The sequence below is a fragment of the Diabrotica virgifera genome, chromosome 8 (assembly GCF_917563875.1).
Source record: "Diabrotica virgifera virgifera chromosome 8, PGI_DIABVI_V3a".
NCBI classification, from domain to species: Eukaryota; Metazoa; Arthropoda; class Insecta; order Coleoptera; family Chrysomelidae; genus Diabrotica; species Diabrotica virgifera.
In genome coordinates, this window is record NC_065450.1 from 141179622 (window position 1) to 141204331 (window position 24710).

At 30.4% G+C, this 24710-nt stretch overlaps 1 protein-coding gene across 1 annotated transcript in view; it reads right to left on the reverse strand.

Moving 5' to 3' along the window:
- LOC126889812 (protein disulfide-isomerase TMX3-like) overlaps window positions 1-24710 on the reverse strand; it is a 107596-nt gene that overhangs the window by 846 nt on the left and 82040 nt on the right. The window contains exon 5 of the mRNA XM_050658475.1: window positions 7743-7965. Coding sequence (XP_050514432.1) covers window positions 7743-7965 — 223 coding nt within the window. The remainder of the gene's footprint in view (window positions 1-7742; window positions 7966-24710) is intronic.

Sequence of the window (24710 nt, forward strand, 5' to 3'; positions counted from 1 at the left end):
TATAATTTTTAATTCTAAACAGCTTTTCATAATAACAATTTTCGATATTGTGAAAAATAAATTATTTTACTCTTGAGCGAAATTCATATTTTTTGACATAGCTCCTATAAAATTGATATAAGGTTGTTATATTTTAGGTTTTAGACAATGAAGAACACTTTATAAAGAATAACTTTTTTCGTAAAATTACTTTCGGTTTTTTAATTAGAAGAATGTAGTTGCATACTAGAATATAGTTCTTGATTTCAAACAACTTTTCTTAACCTTTAACTACCCGCGCATTAAGTTATATAATACGCCACAAGAAAATACACAATAACAGCGGATTTGTTTTTTTTTTTTTGAAAAAATACACTTAGTTGTTTGTTATAAACGTTATTCGGCATCAGTGAATACTAGGAGTTCCTTCTCAGTAAGCCAATTGCGATTTATAACTGGAAAAAAAATGTGATTTTTAGGGGGGGAAAAGTATTGTTTATAAAGAAAAATATAGTTTGTGCCATAATGACTAAAAAACAATTGAAATATGTACTTATATTACTACTTATATTAATATAATCGTGGCGCATATTGTCCACCACCGTAAACAACAAATAATAAACTGTAAATAACGATCTTCCCAGAACGCCGATTATAACGAAACTAAAACCAAATTGTAAAGCACATTCCAGTGATAGGTTAGAGACATAAACAAGGTCAAAAATTAAATTTTTAAATATGCAGTAGAATTCTTATATCTGGCGTACAAAATACGCCAGCGCGTGTAGTTAAAGGTTAACAACAATTTTCAATATTGTGAAAAATAAAAATACTTTACTCTTGGGCGAAATTCATATTTTTTGACACACCTCGTATAATATTCATAAAATTTGATATCTGATTGTTGAATCTTAGATTTTGAACCATGCAGAGCTTTTTATGAAGAATAACTTTTTTTCGTAAAATTAATAAAGTTTTCCATATGGATACAACTTACAGGGACATACTGTATATCATATTAGTGACGTCATCCATCTGGGCGTGATGACGTAATCAATGATTTTTTTAAATAAGACTAGGGGCGTGTGCTAGCTCATTTGAAAGGTTATTAATGCCCGGTTGCACCAACAGATCTTAAGCTTAAAGGCTGTATGACAATATGCATTTTCTTGTATCATTTCTAATATCGTTTCTGATATGTCAAAAAAATGCATAGTGTCATACACAGATACAAGAATTTGTGTCAGGTACAGATTCTTGTACAAGAAGTGCGCCAATTTCTGCGCAAAGAGCAAAAACGTAAATCCTGCTGGTAAAACTTCTAAATGTCATAATGGCGGCTAAAAATGAGATCATATGATTTATGTCTTGATGAATTTATTTGTGTTTTTGTAGGTATTATTTATAAATCTTTTAATGATACTTAATATACCGTTTGGTATGGACTACTGTTCTACTAATAACCATATATTTAGCTCCTAATAAAGTTCAAACTATGTATAACTTTCGGTTTCATATTGCATAATTTTTTAATAGAGGAAAATACAATAGTTCCTAATTTGGATCAAACTGAAGATAATTCTAATGCAAATATTTTAGCACAAATATCAAAACAAAATAAAAAACAATAAGTTTAGTTTTAGAAGTAGTTCTCAATATTATAAATAATATAAAACATACAAACAATTTTAATGTATCAGAGTCAGATATAGTTCAATTAATTAGTAATCATGTAAACCAACCCTTGTCTTCAAATTCGCAGACATCACAAATATGAATATGCTGCAATGGAATTGTCGTTCAGCAGTAGCTAATAAAGTAAATTTAGAATATCTGCTATATCAAAATCAAATTTCCATAGCATTACTCTCAGAAACCTGGTTTAAATCAAAATACTATTATAATTTTAAAGGTTATAATTGCTTTAGATCAGATCGTGCAGACGGGTATGGTGGAACTGCCATTTTATTAAAATCAAACATAAGATGTGAAGAAATAAATCTTAAAAATAGACATCCTTTCACTCATAAATGTATTTCAGTTCAAATTTTTCGAAACAAAAATCCTATTACTATTGTCTCAGTATACATTGAACCAAAAACCCAGATATCTGAAAGACAATGGTTGAAATTCTTTACAGATATTCCTAAACCTTTTATTATTGGTGGCGATTTTAATGCCCACAGTATCGCATGGGGCTGTGAAACTGAAGACAACTATGGTAAAAAACTTTTAGAAAGTATTGATCATTGTAATTTGATATGTCTGAATGATGGGTCGCCCACATTAGCAACTAGTAACAGTCCATCTGCTATTGACTTAACATTTTGCACTCAAGATATTTCAAATTTTTTAACGTGGAGTGTCTTACAAGATTCTCATGGATGCAATCATCTTCCGATTATCATAAACATGGAAACAGATAATACAACTTCATCTCCAACTGAAAACTTTCACAAGATCTGAAATCTTAACAAGGCCGATTGGGACTTATACACCTCTGTACTAGAAGCTGAAAATTCTCCCGGTAATTATCAACAGTTAATAGCAAACATCAATAAAGCAGCCAATTTAGCAATACCGAAATTTTCATCTAACGTGATACATAAGAGACAAATTTCAAACCAATGGTGGTGCGAAAGTTGTAAAACTGCTGCTGATAACCGTAAAATTGCATACGGAAAATATAAACAAAACCCTACAAGGAATAATTTATTTGAATTTAAGAGACTTGATGCTGTCGCAAAAAAACTCTTCAAGCAAAAGAAAAAACAGAATTGGATAGAGTACTGCGAAAGCCTTAATTCCAAAACAAAAATCAGTGAAGTATGGAAGAAAGTAAACGCCTTTAAAAACCGCAAACATTCCAACAAGTTTCCAATAAATCCAAATTCAAGCTGGCTAGATGAATTTCATAATAAAATATCTCCTCAGTGGGCACCTTCCCAATATTTTCCAGAATAAGTTTCAAGGGATAAGTTAGATCGAGTACTTAGTCAACAAAATAGCAGTGCTCCAGGTAAAGACAATATTTCATATTCCATGATATACCATATACCACTTCACTATAAAATATCATTATTACATATTTTTAATGAAATTTGGAATGACACGTCACAAATTCCAGAGAGTTGGAAGGAATATATTCTAATACCTATTAAAAAACCTGGAAAACCAGAAAATTCTTATAGTTCATACAGACCAAGATCCCTAGCTTCTTGCTTCCTAAAGACGTTAGAAAGATTAATAAAAAATAGAATTGAACACTGGTTAGAGCAAGAAGATATTTTCCCAAAATCTCAGTATGGATTTCGAAAATCAAAATCAACTCAAGATGCGATAACTTCCTTAGTCTCATCTATACTAATAAACTTTACTGATAATGCGTATACTATGGCTGCTTTTCTAGATGTCTCTTCTGCATTCGATACCGTTAATTTGGACATTATGTATAGAAAACTAGTAGACATTGGCTTTCCCATCAACTTAGCTAGATTTCTGAGGACACTGTACACTAATAGGACGGTTTTAAAAATCAACAATTCCATCTCCACTCCACGTCTTACAAATATAGGACTACCACAGGGTAGCATATTAAGTCCAATGTTATATATTTTATATAATATTGATTTAGAAAATTGTATTAATAGCACAACAAAGATTATTCAATATGCTGATGATGTAGTAGTTTACACATCCCACAAATCATTGGATATATGTAAAAATAATTTTAATGTCTCAATTAAGGCTGTTCTTAATCACTATCAAAATATTGGTTTAGCAATATCAGAATCTAAAACAGAAATTTGCATTTTCTCCAGAAATCGTCAAATTCCACAAGGTCATTTGGCAGTAGGTCAAATTCAATATCCTATTAAAAATTGTATAAAATATCTCGGTACTTATTTAGATAGAAAACTTCTATGGAAGGATCACATGCATCATATCATAAAAAGTCTGAAAATGCAATGAATATTCTAAGAGCCTTTTGTAGAACTAATTGGGATGCTGATCCAAATATAGCACTTTTATTTTACCGTACTATGATTCGTCCTATTTTCGATTACAGTTGTCATCTGTATGGAACTGCTGCAAACACACATTTGAATAAATTAGAAATACAAAAAAAATAAATGTCTTCGACTTTGTCTTGGATATTTGAAGTCTACACCCGTTAATATAATGGAAGTTGAGGCGATAGAACCACCCCTGGAATTTCGACGACAGTTTTTGAGTGATAAATTTATTACTAGAACCATAGGAAAAAATACAAACTATCTGCAGGATATACATAAGTTATCAATTTTAGATCTAACTCATAAATATTGGACAAAGAAAAAATGTCCCCTTCTTGTAGATAGTTACTTGAAAATATCTCAATACCGAAGTACTTTCTATACTTATGAAAATCAAGTTTCACCTATGTATTCTCATGTATTAGAAGAAATTTTCTCAAAACAAATCAATACTTTTTTTATGTATATTAATTTAAATCCAGCCGTTTTTCAATCATTTATACTTCATAAATGGCCACATTATCAGTTTTACTATTCAGATGGATCCAAAGTACAAAACAAAGTAGGATGTGCAATAATCAATATTCAAAGTGGATTTAAAAAATTATTCAAATTGCCTTGTGAATCATCGATATACACCGCTGAAATGATAGCGATACTTTTTGCTTTAAGACACATATTTAGTAACGAACCCTATAGCTGCATAATATTTACAGACAGTAAGAGTGTCGTTGATAGACTAACTAACGTACATAAGTCCCAACAACTCAATCATATAGAACTGGAAATTATGACTCTTTATAATAAAATTGCAAATTTAGGAAAAAACATCATTATATCATGGATAAAGGGACACGCAGGCATTAGGGGTAACGAAATAGTAGACAGGCTAGCCAAATCCGCCCTAGAAATAGGCGAAGAACTTCCCATGAACTTACTACCCATTTCGGATATTGATATTAGTAGACGACACCAAAAAGAAAATTGGCAAAGGTATTATCGAAACACGAGAACTGGTAGTAATTACAAACAAATGCAGCCTGAAATTCCCATTAAAAGATGGTTTCATTCTGTATGAAATCGCCATTTTATAAGAGTTATAAATAGATTGAGATGTAATCATGCTCTTACCCCCTTCATATGTACAGTTTGGGTCTCACAGAGTCACCTCACTGTGAGTGTGGAAAAGAAGGTGATCTACTACATATTCTCCTCGAATGTTCACATCAATCAGTAAATATAAACAAATTTTATGATAATCTTAATATATTAAAAATTCCACTTCCCGTCTACCTGAACAATTTGATATTTTCTGAAGATATTAATATATTAAAAACAATTTACGAACATATCAAAAACTGTAAATATAGATTGTAGCAATAAAATTTACCCTGTATTTAAGAAATTTTGTTAAAACAAAGCAGGCATGTTTGTTAAAACAAAACAAACATGTTTGTTTTGTTGTTATTTTTTTTTAAACCCTGTAGATTTAAATAATTATTGTATATTATAATTGAAAAAAGAAAAGAACAAAAAAAAGAAAAAGAATAGCAAAGAAAAGAAAAAAAAACTAAGAAGATGTAAACCTCCGCGAGGTTGAATCGGGTTTACGTCTTAGCGTAGTAAAAAAAACAATTTATAAAAAATAACAAAAAAATAATAAAAATAATAATAAAAAAAAACAAATTAACAATTTAAAAAAAATACAACAAAAAATACAAAAAAAATAAAAATTTACAAAAAAAAATGAAGAACCAAAACAGAGTATTACAGTCAAACCCGCTTATTAGAATACCTCTTAAAGGAATATCCCGGTTTAAGGAATAGAAATTTGAGGTCCCGAGACATTTCTACTAGCTACCAATGATCGGTTATTAGAATATCCCGGTTATAGGAATACTTTGGATTGGCACGAAGGCTATTCCAATAAGCGGGTTCGACTGTATTTAGATAATAATTGTAGATAATAATGTTTGTTATGTATTTAGAGTTAGAAATACAGAAAAAATTCCTCTGATTGAAAAATCAAATTTGTTTGTTTTTAAAATAACAAAATGTCTGGCTAATTGGCTCGGCCAAGGCCATCAAATTCACACACAAAAAAAATAAAATAAAAAACAAATAATCAACAGTCAACGTAAAAATTCTAGTTAACATTAAAATATTTGTTTTTAAAAGTTTATAAATTTTATAAAATCCTTAAAATCAGATGTAGACGCAGTACTACCATACCAATGTAACGTGAAACAGGGTGACAAACAAAATTTCGACCAATCACGTGCCGAATTTCATACAATTTTCGATACAAGAACTTGCATAGTGCCATACAGGGCACAAATGTACGTACAAGAAACGATACAAGAAAATGTATATCAGAAACGATATTAGAAATATGATACAAGAAAATACATAGTGCCATACAGCCTTTAGTCGAGAATATCATAAGAATTAATATATTACAATAAGAATACCATAATATAAAAATAGATATAATTGATAATAAGGTAAGAATCTAAAATTATGGTGCAACGTAAGTGATACTCAAGGAGGCCCTATCTATAAGTAGAGCTTAGCTAAGCTGGAGCTTAAGATCTGTTGGTGCAACCAGGCATAAATTCTCTATTCAGTAATATAAGCATTAACATAATTATTTACACAGGGTGTCAAAAAAAATTAAATTAAATTGACATAACAAGAAGAATGTATGTAATTAATATTCAAACTACATTTTACTACTATCATAAAACGGGAAAAATGTTTATTTGACTAATAAACATTTTTTCTGTTGTCTGACAGCAGTAAAATGTATTTTGAATTAAATAAATTGCATACATACTTCTTTTAGTGTAAATTAATTTAATAAAAATTTTTTTTTGGGCTCCCTGTATAAATAATTATGTTAATGTACTGAATAGATAACTGAATATCCTTTCAAATGAGCTAGCACACGACCCCTATCCTATTCTCATAAAAAAATCGTTGATTAATATGTCATCACTCCCAGATGGATGATGTCACTAGTGTGATATATATGCCAAAAAATTATAATTTAAAAATAAAAATCGACCTGGTATGGAATGTATTTCCAAAATCGTCCATTCACGAAAAAATTAATTTATTCCAAGCTTTACGTGTATCACTCTTTATTAGCAGAATTGGATTAGAGTAATGGAAAACTTTCTTGAGAATTGGATTAGAGTAAGGGAGTTAATTTTTTCAGTTAACAAGGTTAGAGTTCTCGTATCGAGGAATGGGGGTCGTCTGCTAGCTACTTTGAAGGGTCATTAGATCCTCTGTTCAGTAAATTAAACATTAACATATTATTTATAAAGGGTGGCAAAAAAATATTTAATTTATGAATTATGTATGTAATATCATTGATTATAAATGTAGTTATTAATCAATGGTAATATGTTTAATACAAAATACATTTTACTGCTGATAGAAAACGGAAAAAATGTTTATTTGATTGATTAAAATTTGTTTTTGGCTAAACTTATATGTTCAAATTAACCCACACCTGTACATATCAGACCCTACTGATATATAGGGTGTTTCATTAAAAATAAATATTATGGACTATGCTAAACTTGCGTAAATCACCATGTACATTAAAATTTAAGTACATATAAAAAGCACACATTTATATTTAAAAGTTGAAAGGTGTTGGCGTTTTTTTTCATTTTTTAAAATAAGGACAAACGATTTTATTCCATAAGTGGTTGTCACACTGTATAATTTACTTACCATCTTCTTCATCTTCGTTATCATATTCCTCCTCTTCTTCTTCTTCGGTCCCTATGACATCGGCAAAGCATAAAGTATAGAAAATAAAGCTCAAAAACAGGAGAGGAATAATAAAGATTAGCGACGTCATTATAGGGTTGCTTCGCCACATATCTTTAATGGTAGTTTTGGTTTCAAAAAATCCTCGGTACAAACGTACGAAGAAACTGTTTCCTCCATAAGTCTAAAACAAAGAAATATGCCAGGTTAAAAGAATATAATAATAAACAAAATTTTAAACCAAAAATTGCAGAATAAAGCACTGACATTAGTTGGTCCACCACTATTCCAGAGAAAAAAAAACGTACATTATGTTCGATTACATATACAGGCAAAATATCAACAAAAATAGTTAAACACATAAAAAAGAAAGGAATACCACCAGCTTTCAGAACAAACTAAAACTTAAGCAAATATATAGAACAAGAGGCAAAAGAAAAATCACTTACACTGGGGTATACATCGGTCAAACTGGTAGGACCTTTAATTAAAGGGCTTTCAATAATAGAAAAACAAATTTTACATATGCACTTCACCTTCTAGATTCTAGATCATAATCATTATTTTAAGGACCAATTTCACATTTCCCCAGGCAGTGGGTGAAAAATAGGTCAATTTCAGGATATAATTAAGGAATTTTTGAAACCTATCAGGTGTTATAAAGGACGATGCCAGGAATAACTTCTACTAATATGTAACCAAAAATATTGTGCGCTTTTTTTATTGCGGTTTTCATTTGTTAAATTTGCAATTTTTAATGATTTTTAATTTTGCAGCTTAGGATATTGATTTTAGAGAAAAACTTTTTAATAGAAAGTTGTAGTAAATTAAAAAACCTACAATTTGAGGTACGGTAAGTTTAATTTGGTTAATTGGTTATTGCAAAACAGCCTGCGAAAGGTCCAAAATGGCCGTTTTTTACAATTGCATTATTTATTGTACAAATAATTTTTTTTATTTTTTAAAGCTTTAAAATGCAGATCTTTCAATTCCAAACATAAAAAAAATTGTAAAGCCAGATTAACGAATTTGTTGCTTAGATATTATAAATTTTTTATCCCAAGAGGTCAAATGTCGAAGGCTATAACTTTTTGAAAAAAAATAGTAGAGAGTTGGTGAAACATCTAATTTTCTTCTAAAGAGTTATATTTTTATATTCTGATGTAAATAAATGCGTAAAACATTTTTAAACCTCTAATTTTTGGGTTTGAAAATAAGGGGGCAAATTTCGTTATAAACATTTAGAGCTGAAGCGGCCCTGTACATCCTATGAGTTTTTAACTTACAGATTATTGGTGCTGAAGATGAAACGAAGATTTATAAAAAAATAAAAATTTTCTACAACCAACTGAAGCCGAGATAATTGTTTTTTTTTTCTTAAGTCGTAGTGCCTTTATTTATAACAATTAAGAAATTATTTTACAGTCATTGTATAAAGAAATACTTATATTACCTTAAAATAAAAATTATTATAAAATATAATTACATTTAATTATTAAAAATTATTTCTAAAATCGGTGCTTTTGCGAGCGGCCGAAATTTGCAAATCGCGGGGCTCGCTTCAAATCCTCGCGGTCGGAAAATGTTTACGTAACTTGTATTAAATTTTGACAGAAAACAATTTAATAATATTACCATTATAATATACAGTCTATTTACCACTGTATTTGTTTTTCTTGATAAACTTTTATATGTGAAATTTCATTTCTGAAGAAATAATATTACAAAAATGATACATATATATGAAATATATAACTATATTTTTAATTTTTTATTGTTATATAAATATAATAATAATAATGTTACTTCTTACTATAATATACAATATAAAACTTTTTCTTCTTGTAGTGACTATACTTTTTGGATTTCACATATAAAAGTTTATCAAGAAAAACAAATACAGTGGTAAATAGACTGTATATTATAATGGTAATGTTATTAAATTGTTTTCTGTCAAAATTTAATACAAGTTACGTAAAAATTTTCCGAGCGCGCGGATTTGAAGCGAGCTGGGCGATTTGCAAAATTCGGCCGCTTGCAAAAGCACAGATTTAAAAAATAATCTTTAATAATTAAATGTAATTATATTTTATAATAATTTTTATTTTAAGATAATATAAGTCTTTCTTTAGTCAATGACTGTAAAATAATTTCTTAATTGTTATAAATAAAGGCACTACGATTTAAGAAAAAAAAAACAATTATCTCGGCTTCAGTTGGTTGTAGAAAATTTTTATTTTTTTATAAATCTTTGTTTTGTCTTCAGCAACAATAATCTGTAAGTTAGAAACTCATAGGATGTACAGGGCCGCTTAAGCTCCAAATATTTATAACGAAATGTGCCCTCTTATTTTCAAACCCAAAAATTATCTCGGCTTCAGTTGGTCGTAGAAATTTTTTATTTTTTTATAAATCTTCGTTTCAACTTCAGCAACAATAATCTGTAAGTTAAAAACTCATAGGATGTACAGGGCCGCTTCAGCTCTAAATGTTTATAACGAAATTTGCCCCCTTATTTTCAAACCCAAAAATTAGAGGTTTAAAAATGTTTTACGCATTTATTTACATCAGAATATGAAAATATAACTCATTAGAAGGAGATTGGATGTTTCACCAACTCTACGATTTTTTTTTTCAAAAAGTTATAGCCTTCGACATTTGACCTCTTGGGAAAAACAATTTATAATATCTAAGCAACAAATTCGTTAATCTGGCTTTACAATTTTTTTATGTTTGGAATTAGTCCTGTCGCCAGGGGGGGGGGGTACAACGGCCTTCTTAATTCAGATGGACTTACCCAAGTTTTTGTTATGTATTTTGACCTGTAGAACACGATTTTTTTGGGTAACAGTTGATCCGGATGTCGATAAGATTGTTATAAAAAAGGAAGTTGAGGAATTCCATAACAGCGTTTTCTCGCAAAACAAAACATTTTTTTGTATTTTTTGGGTCATTCTAACCCAAAAATGTTCCTACAAGTTTTTTCGTAGGATGCATAGTTTTCGAGATAAATGCGGTTGATCTTTCAAAAAATCGAAAAATTGCAATTTTTGAACCCGAATAGCCTTTGAATAAGAAATAAAATAGCAATTCTGCTTACCGCCTTTAAAAGTTTGAGTCAAATTATATCTGTTTTGAATATTTGCATTGCTAAAAATTTATTTTTTGATTGTTAAAAAAAGCTATAAACACATAGTGTTTCTCGTGCCTAATACATGCGTTTTAAGGCATGCTACGTAGAAATAGCCCCGCTTGCACTTTTACCTCTTCTACCTACTCGTTCGATTTTAAATGAGAAATCATTAAAAACATCACTCAAGCACTAGGTGTTTATAGCTTTTTTTAACAATAAAATAATAAACTTTTAGCAATACAAATAATTAAAACCGATATAATTTGACTTGAACTTTGAAATGTGGTAAGCAGAATTGCTATTTTATTTTTTAATCAAAAGTTATTCGGGTTCAAAAATTGCAATTTTTCGATTTTTTGAAAGTTCAACCGCGTTTATCTCGAAAACTATGCATCCTACGAAAAAATTTGTAGGAACATTTTTTGGTTAGAATGGCCCAAAAAATACAAAAAAATGTTTTGTTTTGCGAGAAATCGCTGTTATGTGATTCCTCAACTTCTTGGTTTATAACAATCTTATCGACATCCGGATCAACTGTTACCCAAAAAATTCGTGTTCTACAGGTCAAAATACATAACAAAAACTTGAGTAAGTCCATCTGAATACAGGAGGCCGTTGTACCCCCCCTGGCGACAGGACTAAATTGAAAGATCTTCATTTTAAAGCTTTAAAAAATAAAAAAAAATATTTGTACAATAAATAATGCAATTGTAAAAACGGCCATTTTGGACCTTTCGCAGGCTGTTTTGCAATAACCAATTAACGAAATTAAACTTACCACAGCTCAAATTGTAGGTTTTTTAATTTACCATAACTTTCTATTAAAAAGTTTTTCTCTAAAATCAATATCCTAAGCTGCAAAATTAAAAATCATTAAAAATTGCAAATTTAACAAATGAAAATCGCAATAAAAAAAAAGCGCACAATATTTTTGGTTACATTTTAGTTGAAGTTATTCCTGGCATCGTCCTTTATAACACCTGAAAGGTTTCAAAAATTCCTGAATTATTATATCACGTTTTTTCACCCACAGCCTGGGGTAATTCTCTATATCCAAAATAAAGGCGTTAAGCTATGTTGAATGGGTTGCATATGAGAGTTCATTTTGAATGAAGTAAAAAAACAGACATACTCTCAATCATAATGATTGAGAGTACGTCTGTTTTTTACTTCATGCGTTAATAAACCAAGAGGCAGCGCTGAAAAATCTCTTTGAATTTACTAAAGCTACAATTTTCACAGTTGATTACTGTGATTGTGTAAAGAAACATACTGCGGTCGGTCAAGCGAAACGTAGAACAGGGGTTACTGAGAGGGTATCAAAGTTGCTTTCCTACGAAGGTAATTAAATCCATTTACTAAGGCTGAAAATCAGGACACACATTCTAAATTAAATATAAATAAAAGTTATTATAGTCGGTCACCTGTATGACGGGACAGAGCTGGTCGGTCGGTCCCAATAGTCGATTGAGGAAATGAAGCATTTTGGCTCGCAATTTTTTCGTCCAGCATGGATTTACTTGAAATTTTCACAGAAGGTAGGGAATAGTCCAAGGATCATTTTCTATATCATGCCGCTATCTTACGCTAAAACCTTGGGGGTGGTCGCCACCCCACCTTGGGGATGGGAATCTTTTATTACATTTTAACCATGTAATTCGATGGAAAAAGTGATTCTAAGAAAAAAATGTTTTTTACATTTTCTTCCTAAAACTAATATTTTTCGAGTTATTCGCGCTTGAAAAAACAGTTTTTCGACGAAAAAATCGACTTTTTTAGAGGGTTTTTTGAGAATACCTCGAAAAATATTCTATATATTTTTGGCGATAAAAAGTTTCTTCAAAAATGATTTTGTAGAATTTTTAAAGAGCTATAAGACTGTGTAAATTAAATTCCGTAGAATACCTTAGTTTTTAATTGGGGCGGGTTAAAAGGGCTCGAATAAGGGGGTGTTTGCTGGTAAATAGAGGTTTTAAACAGCTATATCTGGCTAACTATTCACTGTAATGAAAATCTAGGGTAATTTTAGTCATTAGAAAGGCTACAATTTAGTAGTTTATAATGTTTTTCGTATCTTCAGAATTTTCAGAGACATTTTGAAGTAAAAGGTGAAAAATACCAAATTGCAAAAAATCAATTTTTCTTTAAACACCAATTTTTCCAAAATTTGGCATTTTAGATAGGTCAAACTCCTTGAGTGTATTGATAATATAAATATAAAAGGAACTACAAAAAGGTGAAGACCAATTTTAAATTAGAAAGGTAATTAGGGGGTTATTTTCACTGATTCTTTCGTAGAGAAAATCAGGTACCGACATTTTTTTGAATATAAGTCGCTTAATTTTCATGCTAGACACTTTTTATTATTATTTTTGAAAGGCCTAATTGTATACTTGAAAAAAGATTATTTAAGTTTTCCTCGAAAAATGCAAATTTTTCCCATTATTTGGCTTTGAATATTTCAAATTATGCATTTGACGAAAAAAGCTAACTTTTAACATGCCGTATATCGGTTTGTATTGGTCTTAAAGATATTTTTGGAAAAGAATTTGGTTTGTGTTACTAAAAGATACAATTTTGATATCTACAGTTTTTTTTATTAAATGCATATTTTTCGGGGTATTCTCAAAAAGCCTCTAAAAAGTCGATTTTTTCGTCGAAAAACTGTTATTTTCAAGCGCGAATAACTCGAAAAATATTAGTTTTACGAAGAAAATGTAAAAAACATTTTTTTCTTAGAATCACTTTTTCCATCGAATTACATGGTTAAAATGTAATTAAAAATTCCCACCCCCGAGATGGGGTGGCGACCACCTCCAAGGTTTTAGCGTAAGATAGCGGCATGATATAGAAAATGATCCTTGGACTATTCCCTACATTCTGTGAAAATTTCAAGTAAATTCATGCTGGACGAAAAAATTGCGAGCCAAAATGCTTCATTTTCTCAATCGACTATTGGGGCCGACCGACCGGCTCTGCCCCGTCATACAGCTGACCGACTATAATAACTTTTATTTATATTTAATTTAGAATGTGTGTACTGATTTTGAAAAGTAAATGGATTTAATTACCTTCGTAGGAAAGCAACTTTGATAATTGATACCCTCTCAGTAACCCCTGTTCTACGTCTCGCTTGACCGACCGCAGTATGTTTCTCTACACACTCACAGTAATCAACTGTGAAAAATCTAGCTTTAGTAAATTCAAAGAGATTTTTTAGCGCTGCCTCTCCCTCTATAAGCTATCTTTATTAGAATCTATGGAAATTGATAAAGTAAAATTAGAGATATAATTCTAAATGACCAACTTGAGACAAACAACTCTCCCCTCCTCAACTCATTCAGTTAAAGACTATAAAGTGTAGACGCATAGTAAAAATTCATCACTTGAGAAAGGCCCTCTGCCGAAACAGCTGTAGCGACATTAATTTGTAATACATTTTGTGAAAACAAAAGTTTTTAGTGTTTTATTGTTGGGAAACACATTATGTTCTTCGTTGATCTAAGGAAAACCTACGATAGCGTCCCACTGAAGAAACTGTGGCAATCAATGGAAAGTATGAATATTAATATACAAGGTGTTTCATTAATAATTGTCCATATAGTAACTGGAGAAACCTTAGCACAAAATACGAAGATTTAACCTAAAACACTTAAATAAAATGTGGTTCCTTACTGAGTTACAGGGTGTTTTATCTAAAAATTTAAAAATTATTTTTGCTTATCATTTTAAAACTATTCGACGTATCCTTTTCATACTTAACAGAAAGTGCGACTACTATACAGCCTACGAAATTACGATAAACAAGCGTTTCTAGCTACTACCAGAGGCGTACGACAGGGGATAGTGAATTGTTGACCCTTCTCAAATTCTACGCCACTGGTGGAATTACTATTTTAGTACCATTATTAGATTCTCCAATATTTTCTACGTAAATAATATACTCTTCATTGGTAACGATAAAGTCATTAGTTTTCGAGATATTTCAAGTTAAATATGAAACGGCACGGTTATTTCGATTAATTTACGATAATATGATTCATATGATTAAAATTTAAAAATTATTTGTACCCAGTACTTTAAAACTATTTGACGTATCCTTATCATACTTGGCAGAAAAGGTAGGTACTGTACACCCTACTAAATTAAGATAAATAAACGTTTCTAGCTACTACCAGAGGCGTACGACAGGGGATAGTGGCTGGTTGACCCTTCCCAAATTCTACGCCACTGACGAAATTGCTATTTTAGTGTAATTTTTTGATTTTCAATACTTTTTATGTAAATAATATACTGTTCATTCGTAACGATGAAATGATCAGTTTTCGAGATATTTGAAATTAAAAATGAAGCGACACAATACATTAATCAAAATAACCGTGTCGTTTCATTTTTAACTTCAAAAATCTCGAAAACTAATGACTTTATCGTTACGAATGAAGAGTATATTATTTTCATAGAGAGTATTGGAGAATTCAAAAATTGAACTAAAATAGCAATTCCGCCAGTGGCGTAGAATTTGGAAAGGGTAAACCATTCACTTTCCCCCGTCGTACGCCTCTGGTAATATACAGAAACGTTTGTTTAACATAATTTAGTAGTTTGTACAGTACCTATACTTCCTACCAAGTATGAAAAGGATACGTCGAATAGTTTTAAAATGCTGAGCAAAAATAGTTTTTAAATTTTTAGATAAAACACCCTGTAACTCAGTAAGGAACCACATTTTATTTAAGTGTTTTAGGTTAAATCTTTGTATTTTGTGCTAAGGTTTCTCCAGTTACTATATGGACAATTATTAATGAAACACCCTGTACAATGATAGTCCAGAGAAATAAGATTTTTCTCGTGACACATCCCCCTCCAGGCTGAAACCAAATTTTTTGAGTAGTATGGACATCTATATTAATAACCTATATGTTTCCTGCAGCCGATTTTGATGATATACATAGTTATAAACAAATGAAGATCAAAAAACGGTAAATTTTGGCTTTTTTCATCTATAACCAAAAAGCTAAGCATTTTAAACAAATTTGAGAGTAAGAAACTCATAAATCGCCTCAAAAATTTAGCAATACCGCGTTCGCTGAATATGTCTATCCTTATTGGTTGCTTAGAAAATTGCAAAATAAATCATAAATTTTGAGTTTTTATAAATATTCATAACTTATGTCAAAATTAACTTAGAACCTTCTTATTACACGAATTGCTGAGACATCTGGTGAGAATCAGAAAATTATGAGGTTACAGTAAGACTTCTGACAGTTTAGGGAAGAAAAACATTTATACTATTGACTTAATTAAAAAAAAATGACAAAAAGTAATTTTAAACAGTGTAAAATTATTTTGCAAAAACACGTCAATTTTTTGCTTACTTATAAACAATTAGAATAACTTTTTAACCGTTACCCGTAGAAAAATTATTTTTTCATATTTGGAAAGACTGAATTTTTATACACATTTAGAAAGAAAAACAATTGTCCTAGGACAATTAGGGACGAAGTTAGCCCTCCCTTTTTTTAATTGGCATGTTTTTTCAAAATAATTTTGCAGTATTTAGAATTATTTTTTGTCATTTTTTTTTAAATTAATTAAATAGTATAAATCTTCTTCTTTCATAAACTATCCAAAGTATTAGTGTAACTTCATCATTTTCTGACTTATAGCGTTGCAAAAAAATTAATTTGGGATAAACAAATTAAATACCTTTTAAACTATTTGACCAATTGCTTTGAAATTTAGGGTATGATTTAAGCACCAGAAGTTTCAGCATTCCGTGTAGTAAGAACGTTCTAAGTTAATTTTAATTTTTTACATAAGTTATGAATATTTATAAAAACTCAAAATTTATTATTTATTTTGCAATTTTCTAAGCAACCAATAAGGATAGACATATTCAGCGAACGCCATATTGAAGTTTTTTATACGATTTATGAGTTTCTCACTCTCAAATTTGTTTAAAATACTTAACTTTTTGGTTATAGACGAAAAAAGCGAAAATTTACCGTTTTTTTTATTTTCATTTGTTTATGACTATATATATCATCAAAATCGGCTGCAGGAAACATATAGGTTAATAGATGTCCATACTAATAAAAAAATTTGGTTTCGGCCTGGCGGGGGTTGTGTCACCAACAGGATATTTTTTTTCCTTATTTCTCTGAACTATTAATAAAACCCGTCAAAGTACTATTATAATCAACCCATAATAAAAATAAAAATTACACATACAAATAAAAGCAGGGTTTGTAACATCAAAGGGATTGAAGCAAGGATGTTACCTATTCTCCATTTTATTTAAAATGTACTTTGGAACAAAAATTTAAAGCAATGGGGGATACCTCTCACCAACAGTATGGTATATACGCTCAACTTTGCAGGCGATCAAATAATATTGGCTCAAGATTATGAGGATTTAAACTATATGGCCAATTAATTGAAGAGTACGATATATTAGACAAGACGAAAACGGCGGGTTCGTTGGAAAAAATATTCCCATGAGATTTTTTTGCATAGTCACAATTGTAATACACCCCAGAATAATGTTCAAGAAGTGGCCCACGAGAAAAGTGGTGCCAATTTTTTTTAACAATTTTTTTTAATCAAATTGCAAAAATTATTATTTTTGGTCAGTACAGGTTTGGACAGTACATTTTTTTAGGTTTTTTAGACCATTCTAGACAAAAACGGTCTCTTGTAATTTTTCTCTAAAGTTGACGGTTTTCGAGTTATAAGGAATTTAAAATTTGAAAAACGCGAAAATGGCCATTTTTAAGACTTAAGGGAGAAAATAGGTTTAGAGGTTTCAAAATTTCAAATTTTTGGAACTAGCATGGATCGATAGGATTACTATTCAAGAATGTGTTCTGAAAATTTCAAAGCAAAATTCGAAGTCCTTTCCAAGTTATGAGAATTATACGGAGCGCGCTCGCGTTGAGCGCAATCTATGAGATTTTTTTCAAACGCGTTTTTCTCGAAACGACTTTTTTTCGGCTTGCGTGACGCCTAGCTCAAAAAATAATGAAACAATTTTGAAAAACTAAAGTGATTATTGTTCGTTATTAAATTGTCTTCGATATGAACCTCCAATCGGAATAAAAAATGGGTTTTAAGTGCATTTTTAAGGGAAATAACTGAAAAAAAAAACGGCGAAAATTGATGTTCTTTTTCAAACTTGGGTAATTTTTCAAATTTTTGATTTTTTAAGCCGATTTGAGGTTCATATCGAAGATAAACTTGTAATAAACGTAAAAATTTTTGGATTCTACATGGACTCTACATGTCACTTTTGGACTCTACATGTCACGCAAGCGACATGTTCGTGCGGCGAACGTCCACGGGTTGCGGCCTACAACTGCTCTATTTTTAAATATAATAACTTTAAAAATTTTGGGCATATACTTTAGAACAAGTATAAAATGATCCCAAAGTTGCAAAAAAAAATTTTTTTCTATCTAAAAAAAATTCTCAAAGTAACATGAAAAATCGTACTCCTAAACCTATTTCCCCCTTAATAACTCGGCCGGTTAAAAATTATTATTATGAAAGTCAGAAAGTAACTAAATCAAAGTTTATAGCCTCCCCCCCCCCTAGATGATCGTGAAGAAATTTGTGTCATTAATTTATTACAAAGATGTTATTTTTAATTATTAACAATAAGCCGTAAGATCGTATTGACACGGCTGTAAATGTGAGTGCGAGTAAGATGCCCCATTGGACTGCGGGAATGGCATCTCTCTCGCACTCACCATAGACGGCCGCCTAATACGTGCTGGCGCTCATTATTATTACTTAACAATAACAGCTTAGTAATAAAATAATAACAAAAATTTCTTCAGGATCTTGTAGGGGGGCTTTCAATTTTGATTTAGTCACTTTCTGACTTTCATAATAATAACTTTTAACCAATTTATTAAGCCTTGAAAATCGCCATTTTTCGTTTTTTTTTTCACTTTTATATTGTTTATAACTCGAAAACGATCAACCTTTTTTGTCCAGAATGGTCCAAAAAACCTAACAAAAATTTGTACGGACCAAAAATATTGATTTTTGCAATTTGATTAAAAAAATTGTTAAAAAAAATTTGGACCACTTTTCACGTGGGCGACTTGTTGAACCTTATTCTGGGATATCTCACGAATGTGATTATGCAAAAAAATCTCATGGGAATATTTTTTCTTACGAATCCGCCGTTTTCACCTTGTCTATATGGGGTCTGGATGCCAATACAAAGAAAACCGAATACTTGTGCATTGGAGAGCAACAAAAAGATCCCATATATGTAGTCCAGTAAATGACCGTTTTGGAGTGTAATTTTCAGGGTCAACTCCGAATTCCATGAAAATTTGGATTTAGGCTCTACTTATCCTCAACTTCAAACTTGAATTTGTGCCGTTGGCTGCTTTTACTTGGGGGTGACAGTTACCCCTTCTCGAGGGGTGAAAAAACCCGCGTTTAAAATAAGTCCGGAAATTGATAAATTCACTAATTCTAAGTAACTTTTGTTCTACAGAGTTTTTTTATGTAAGCCAATAGTTTTCGAGTTTTTTACGATTGAAAATGTGTATTTTTCAACACAACAAAAACACGTTTTCAGGCGGTTTTTCGCAAATAACAAGTAAATGCTTTATCAAAAAAAATATTCTCAGCAATGTAGCTTGTTAAAAAACGAAAAAAATTGTGTATCAATGAAGTGTATAAATCCGGTAAAAGAAAAGTGTAGCACATGAAAAATACGTTCTTATTTGTCAAATTCCAAATTGAACATTTCAACGTGAAATAACCAAAAAATTAAACAATTTTTGGGAAAAAGTTATTAAAATGAAATGAATTTCGAAATTTTTAATCAAAACGAAACCGTAGATTTTCTTATTTAAGTTATTAAAATGTTTTAAAGTGTTTAAAAAAAGCTTTATCTTTATTTTTTACAAAAGTTTCTAGCAACAAAACTAAACGAGTTATACTCAACATAAAGTTGGTCTCCTTTATTTGGTAAAAAAAAATCGTGAAAATATCCCCCTATTTAGCACCCTAAATAAAATTAATCGTTACCGCTTTACCATTTACAGTGGAACCTCGATAACTCGGATTAATCGGGACCGCGGCCGATCCGGGTTATCGAAAATCCGAGATAGCCGGAGAATATGGTAAAAATTAATAAAATACGGTATACTTACAGATAAACTCCGTTAGAATTGAAATAACATGAAATATATTTATAAATATGCACAGTACCTACACATCAAAATTACTAAAAAAACACCAAACACAAACGTAAGCAAACGGAAGCGAACAATACAATACACACAATACAATCACAACGATGTAATGTTATTTAAGAACAGTGAAAACTAAAGACCATTGTTTATAAAAGAATTTTTTTAAAGTCTTTCCTAAACAATGCTAAGACAGTTTGAAATAAAAAGGAATAGGTACTACAGACAGGTGCCTGTTGTTTCTGCGGCGTGTGCTATGAGTCATTTTTACTATCGTATAGTTCAAATTACACACATACACATTATCTCTCAAATATTATATTACATACATTTTTATTGTTAAAAGGTTTGTCTGATAATTAACTATTTTGATGGGAAATAAGCCACAATTAAATTTAACAATAATTTTATTAACGTTTCGACGCCCAAATCGGGTCGTTGTCAAAATACAAAATATTGAAAATGTAAATGTTTATCTGATGAAAATCGGTCCGGGTTAGCCGGACTTCCGGGTTATCGAGGGCCGACTTATCGGGGTTCCACTGTACTTTATATGTATGTGTATTGTTTATACGATGTGTAAGTACCTATCACCGATTCAAAGTGCTTATTTTTGAAAAAAAATTGATTTTATAGTAAAAAAAGTATCTAAAGAATTTTGGAAAAATGCCCTTTTTCAAAATTACTTAAAAAATATTAGTGGTACGACACATATCAAACAGTAAAAAATATAGGTTTTGCTTTTATACATATGCTAGTTTCATTTTGTTTTTCTGTAAGACAAAAAATGGTTAAGATATGGCTGTGCAAATTTTGCATACACTCGTGATTAGTGACTCGTTCAAGCCCTTTCAACTATAACCCTTTCAAAAATAAGCTTTTTAAACCTCTAAAACTTACAGATCATTATAAAAAATACATAAGTAAAGTGTAAAAATGCTATATTTTTATTTTTTTTATAAAAGTTTCTATCATTAAAACTAAGCGAGTTACGCTCAAAATAAACTTGCCCCTTGTTTTTGGTAAAAAATCGTGAAAATCTCCCCCTATTTAGCACCCCAAATGAAATCAATCGTTACCGCTTTACAAACAATTTACTTTACCCTTTCCGTGGCGGTGCGGGGCAGCTTAGGTACCCCAGATGCGGTTTTGTCTTTATGACTTTTCAAAATATTTTTATTTTTTTTATCCCTCCAGGTAATCTTAGAAAATATATGTATTACTAAATCGTTTTTTTTTTTATAAAAATTATCAAATATAATTTCAATTTTATACTAAAATTGAAATTAACTCCTCGAGGCACACAGTGCCAGAAACCCCTGCCAGAGACATTCAACAATATACAAGTCGAAGATGCAGCTTTTGTGCCAGGGCACGTGATAGAAAGACTAAAATATCATGTAGTAGGTACATGCAGAAAACCCATTTGCACCATACATCGAGAAGAAAGTAAAACATTTGTATACCCTGACTGTAAAAATGATGAATTAGATAAAATTGTAATTACAGGTAAAAATAAAAAAACGTAAATCTTTTTAATAATAAAAGCAAATTATTTCAGTTACTAGTGCTTTATTATATAACTTTCCAAACAATAATGTAAAATTTAAATGAATTATTAATGTATTTTAGTGGGGTACCATAGTTGCCCCGCAGGGCCTGCAGTGTAAGTTTTTATAGCACGGTCCCGGAAAGGTTAAAAAAGTTTTAATGGGCTTTTCCCGGAATGTTCTTCATTTTTTGGTTATTTCACGTTGATATATTCGATTTGGAATTTGGCGAATAAACACGTATGTTTCATAAGCTACAACTTTGCTTTTGTTGGATCTATAGACTTTACGAATGCACAACTTTTTGCGAAAAACCGCCTGAAAACGTGTTTTTTGTCGACAAATAAACATTTTCAATCGCAAATAACTCGAAAAGTATTGACTTACGTAAAAAACTCTATAGAACAAAAGTTGCTTAGAGTTGGTCAATTTAGCCATTTCCGGACTTATTTTAAACGCGAGTTTTTTCACCACCGAGAAGGGGTGACCGTCACATCCCAAGTAAAAGCAACCAACGGCACAAATTCAACTTTGAAGTGGAGGGTAAATAGAACCTAAATCCAAATTTTCATGCAATTCGGAGTTGACCTTCAAAATTATACGGTATCGCCGTAGAGAAGATGCAAAAACCACTACAACATTAGACAGTATTTTATGGGACCAATCCATCAGTAAAGAAAATAAAAAGAGGATATAATATGATACTATATTATAGACAAGCCGAAAACGGCGGGTTCGTTAGAAAAAATATTCCCATGAAATTTTTTATTGCATAATCACATTCGTGAGACATCCCAGAATAAGGTTCAAGAAGTCGCCCACGGGAAAAGTGGTCCAATTTTGTTTAACAATTTTTTTTAATCAAATTTCAAAAATTTATATTTTTGGCACATTTATACAAAATAAAAATAATTGATAACAATCTTTGTGATATTTGCAATGAAACGGCGGACTTGGATCATATATTTTTTAATTGTAAGAAGTACACACATCAGTCGGACATTCTTACAAAAAAGTTTAAACGTTTACGGTCCCTATAATGTTATGTATCTTTTGGCACTGAGTGATAAACGTATTTTTGATTTTATTTTGTTTTTCCTATATGACTGTAAAATTAAGTTATAGAATGACTAGATTAGGCTTGTAACCTTAAATGTCTTTCCTTTTGATTGCCTACATGCCTGCCTCACCGTGTGGTGTGGGTATATAGGTAATCAATAATTATTAAGAAAAAAGAAAAACCCTTGAACGAGAAAAGTGTGACCCTTGTCCTTATCCCAAAATTTTTATTAAGATTAATTTAGCAAAAATTCACTTTGAAAATAAAATGTTTATTATATCTATTCTTAACAAAAAGGTCGGCCAGACTTAGATAACCTTAACGATTCCTAATTAGATAGTTTAGATAAGATATATTATGTTTATGTATGTACTATTTACTTTGTTTCTGGCCGCATGGTCTAATCCTAAAACCAATAAAAAAAAATAAAATTTTTGGCCCGTACAAATTTTTGTTAGGTTTTTTGGACAATTTGTAACCAAAACCAAAAATGTCGATTTTTAAGGATTAATAAATTGGTTAGAAGTTATTATTATAAAAGTCAGAAAGTGACTAAATCAAAGTTTAAAGCCCCCCCCCCCCTACAAGATCCTGAAGAAATTTTTGTCATGATTTTATTACTAAGCTGTTATTTTTAAGTAATAATAATGAGCGCCAGCACGTATTAGTCGGCCGTCTATGGCGAGTGCGAGAGATGTCATTCCGGCAGTCCAAGGCGGCATCTTACTCGCACTCACATTTACAGCCGCTCCAATACACTTTTACGGCTTATTGTTAGTAATTAAAAAAACAGCTTGGTAATAAATTAATGACACAAATTTCTTACAAACCGAGTTATTAAATCTTAAAAACAATATGAAAAAAAATTTAAGAAACGCTTTTCTTTAGTTACGAGTGACTAAAATTAAAAATATTATAAAAAAATCAACCAAAAAGGAAAATATAAAAAAAATGAAAAAATCTAACACATCCGTCAAAGAAAAGCGCGTGGCGCGTGTTCATCGAATAAACGGTTTTCGCCCCACGCTTTTCTTTAGCGAATGTGTTAGATTTTTTCAATTTTTTTTTTTATATTTTGCTTTTTAGTTGATTTATTTATAATATTTTTAATTTTAGTCACTCGTAACTAAAGAAAAGTGTTTCTTAAATTTTTTTTTTCATATTTTTTTATTTTTTACTTTTTAGTCTTACACTTTTCAAACATTAAAATATATCGTCATGTTTATTAAAATATGTATAAAACATTTGATGTACTAACATGAAAAGTAGTCGGAATCGAAAAAAAATTTGAAGCTTTATTGTTTATTAATGAAGCATAACGTAAAAAATTAACGTAAAAAGTGAAATTATGTATTGTTCATATCATTAGCTATACAATCCGTAAAAGTTTCAAGTTTTTACATTGTAAAAAACAAGAGAATTTAAGCGTATTCCATTAAAATCGTTTTTTTTTTATTTAAACAATTAATAAACATGGAAAAAATTTTTATTGACTATTAGCGTTGATTGATAAATACGGAAAGATACGAAACCCTATGCATTATTTTGTTGTCTTTAAAACCGGCCCGTATAGTGGCGCGCCTAGCTTAAATTTGTTGGAACTAGCCTTAGAGGGAAGTGTAAAATTCTCCCTACTCAAGGAACTAGCCAAGAACACGCGGTTATTTTACGTGGCCCGTATTCAAAATTTTAACACAGCAGTCACTATCATATTAATCTGTATTAATTTTTTTTTGTTTTTGTTTCTGCAAAAATGTTGAAAATATAAATTGACTATAGAGTTTTTTTCACTAGTCTTGACCTCACAATTAAATACTTTTCGAGTTATTTGCGAGTGAATATATTCATTTCTCAAAAAATAGTACGTTTTTAGACGGATTTTCGCAAATAACTAAAAAGGAAGTATTTCACCAAAAAAACATTCATAGTAAAAATACAGCTTATCAAAAAGTGAAAAAAATGTTTTACATA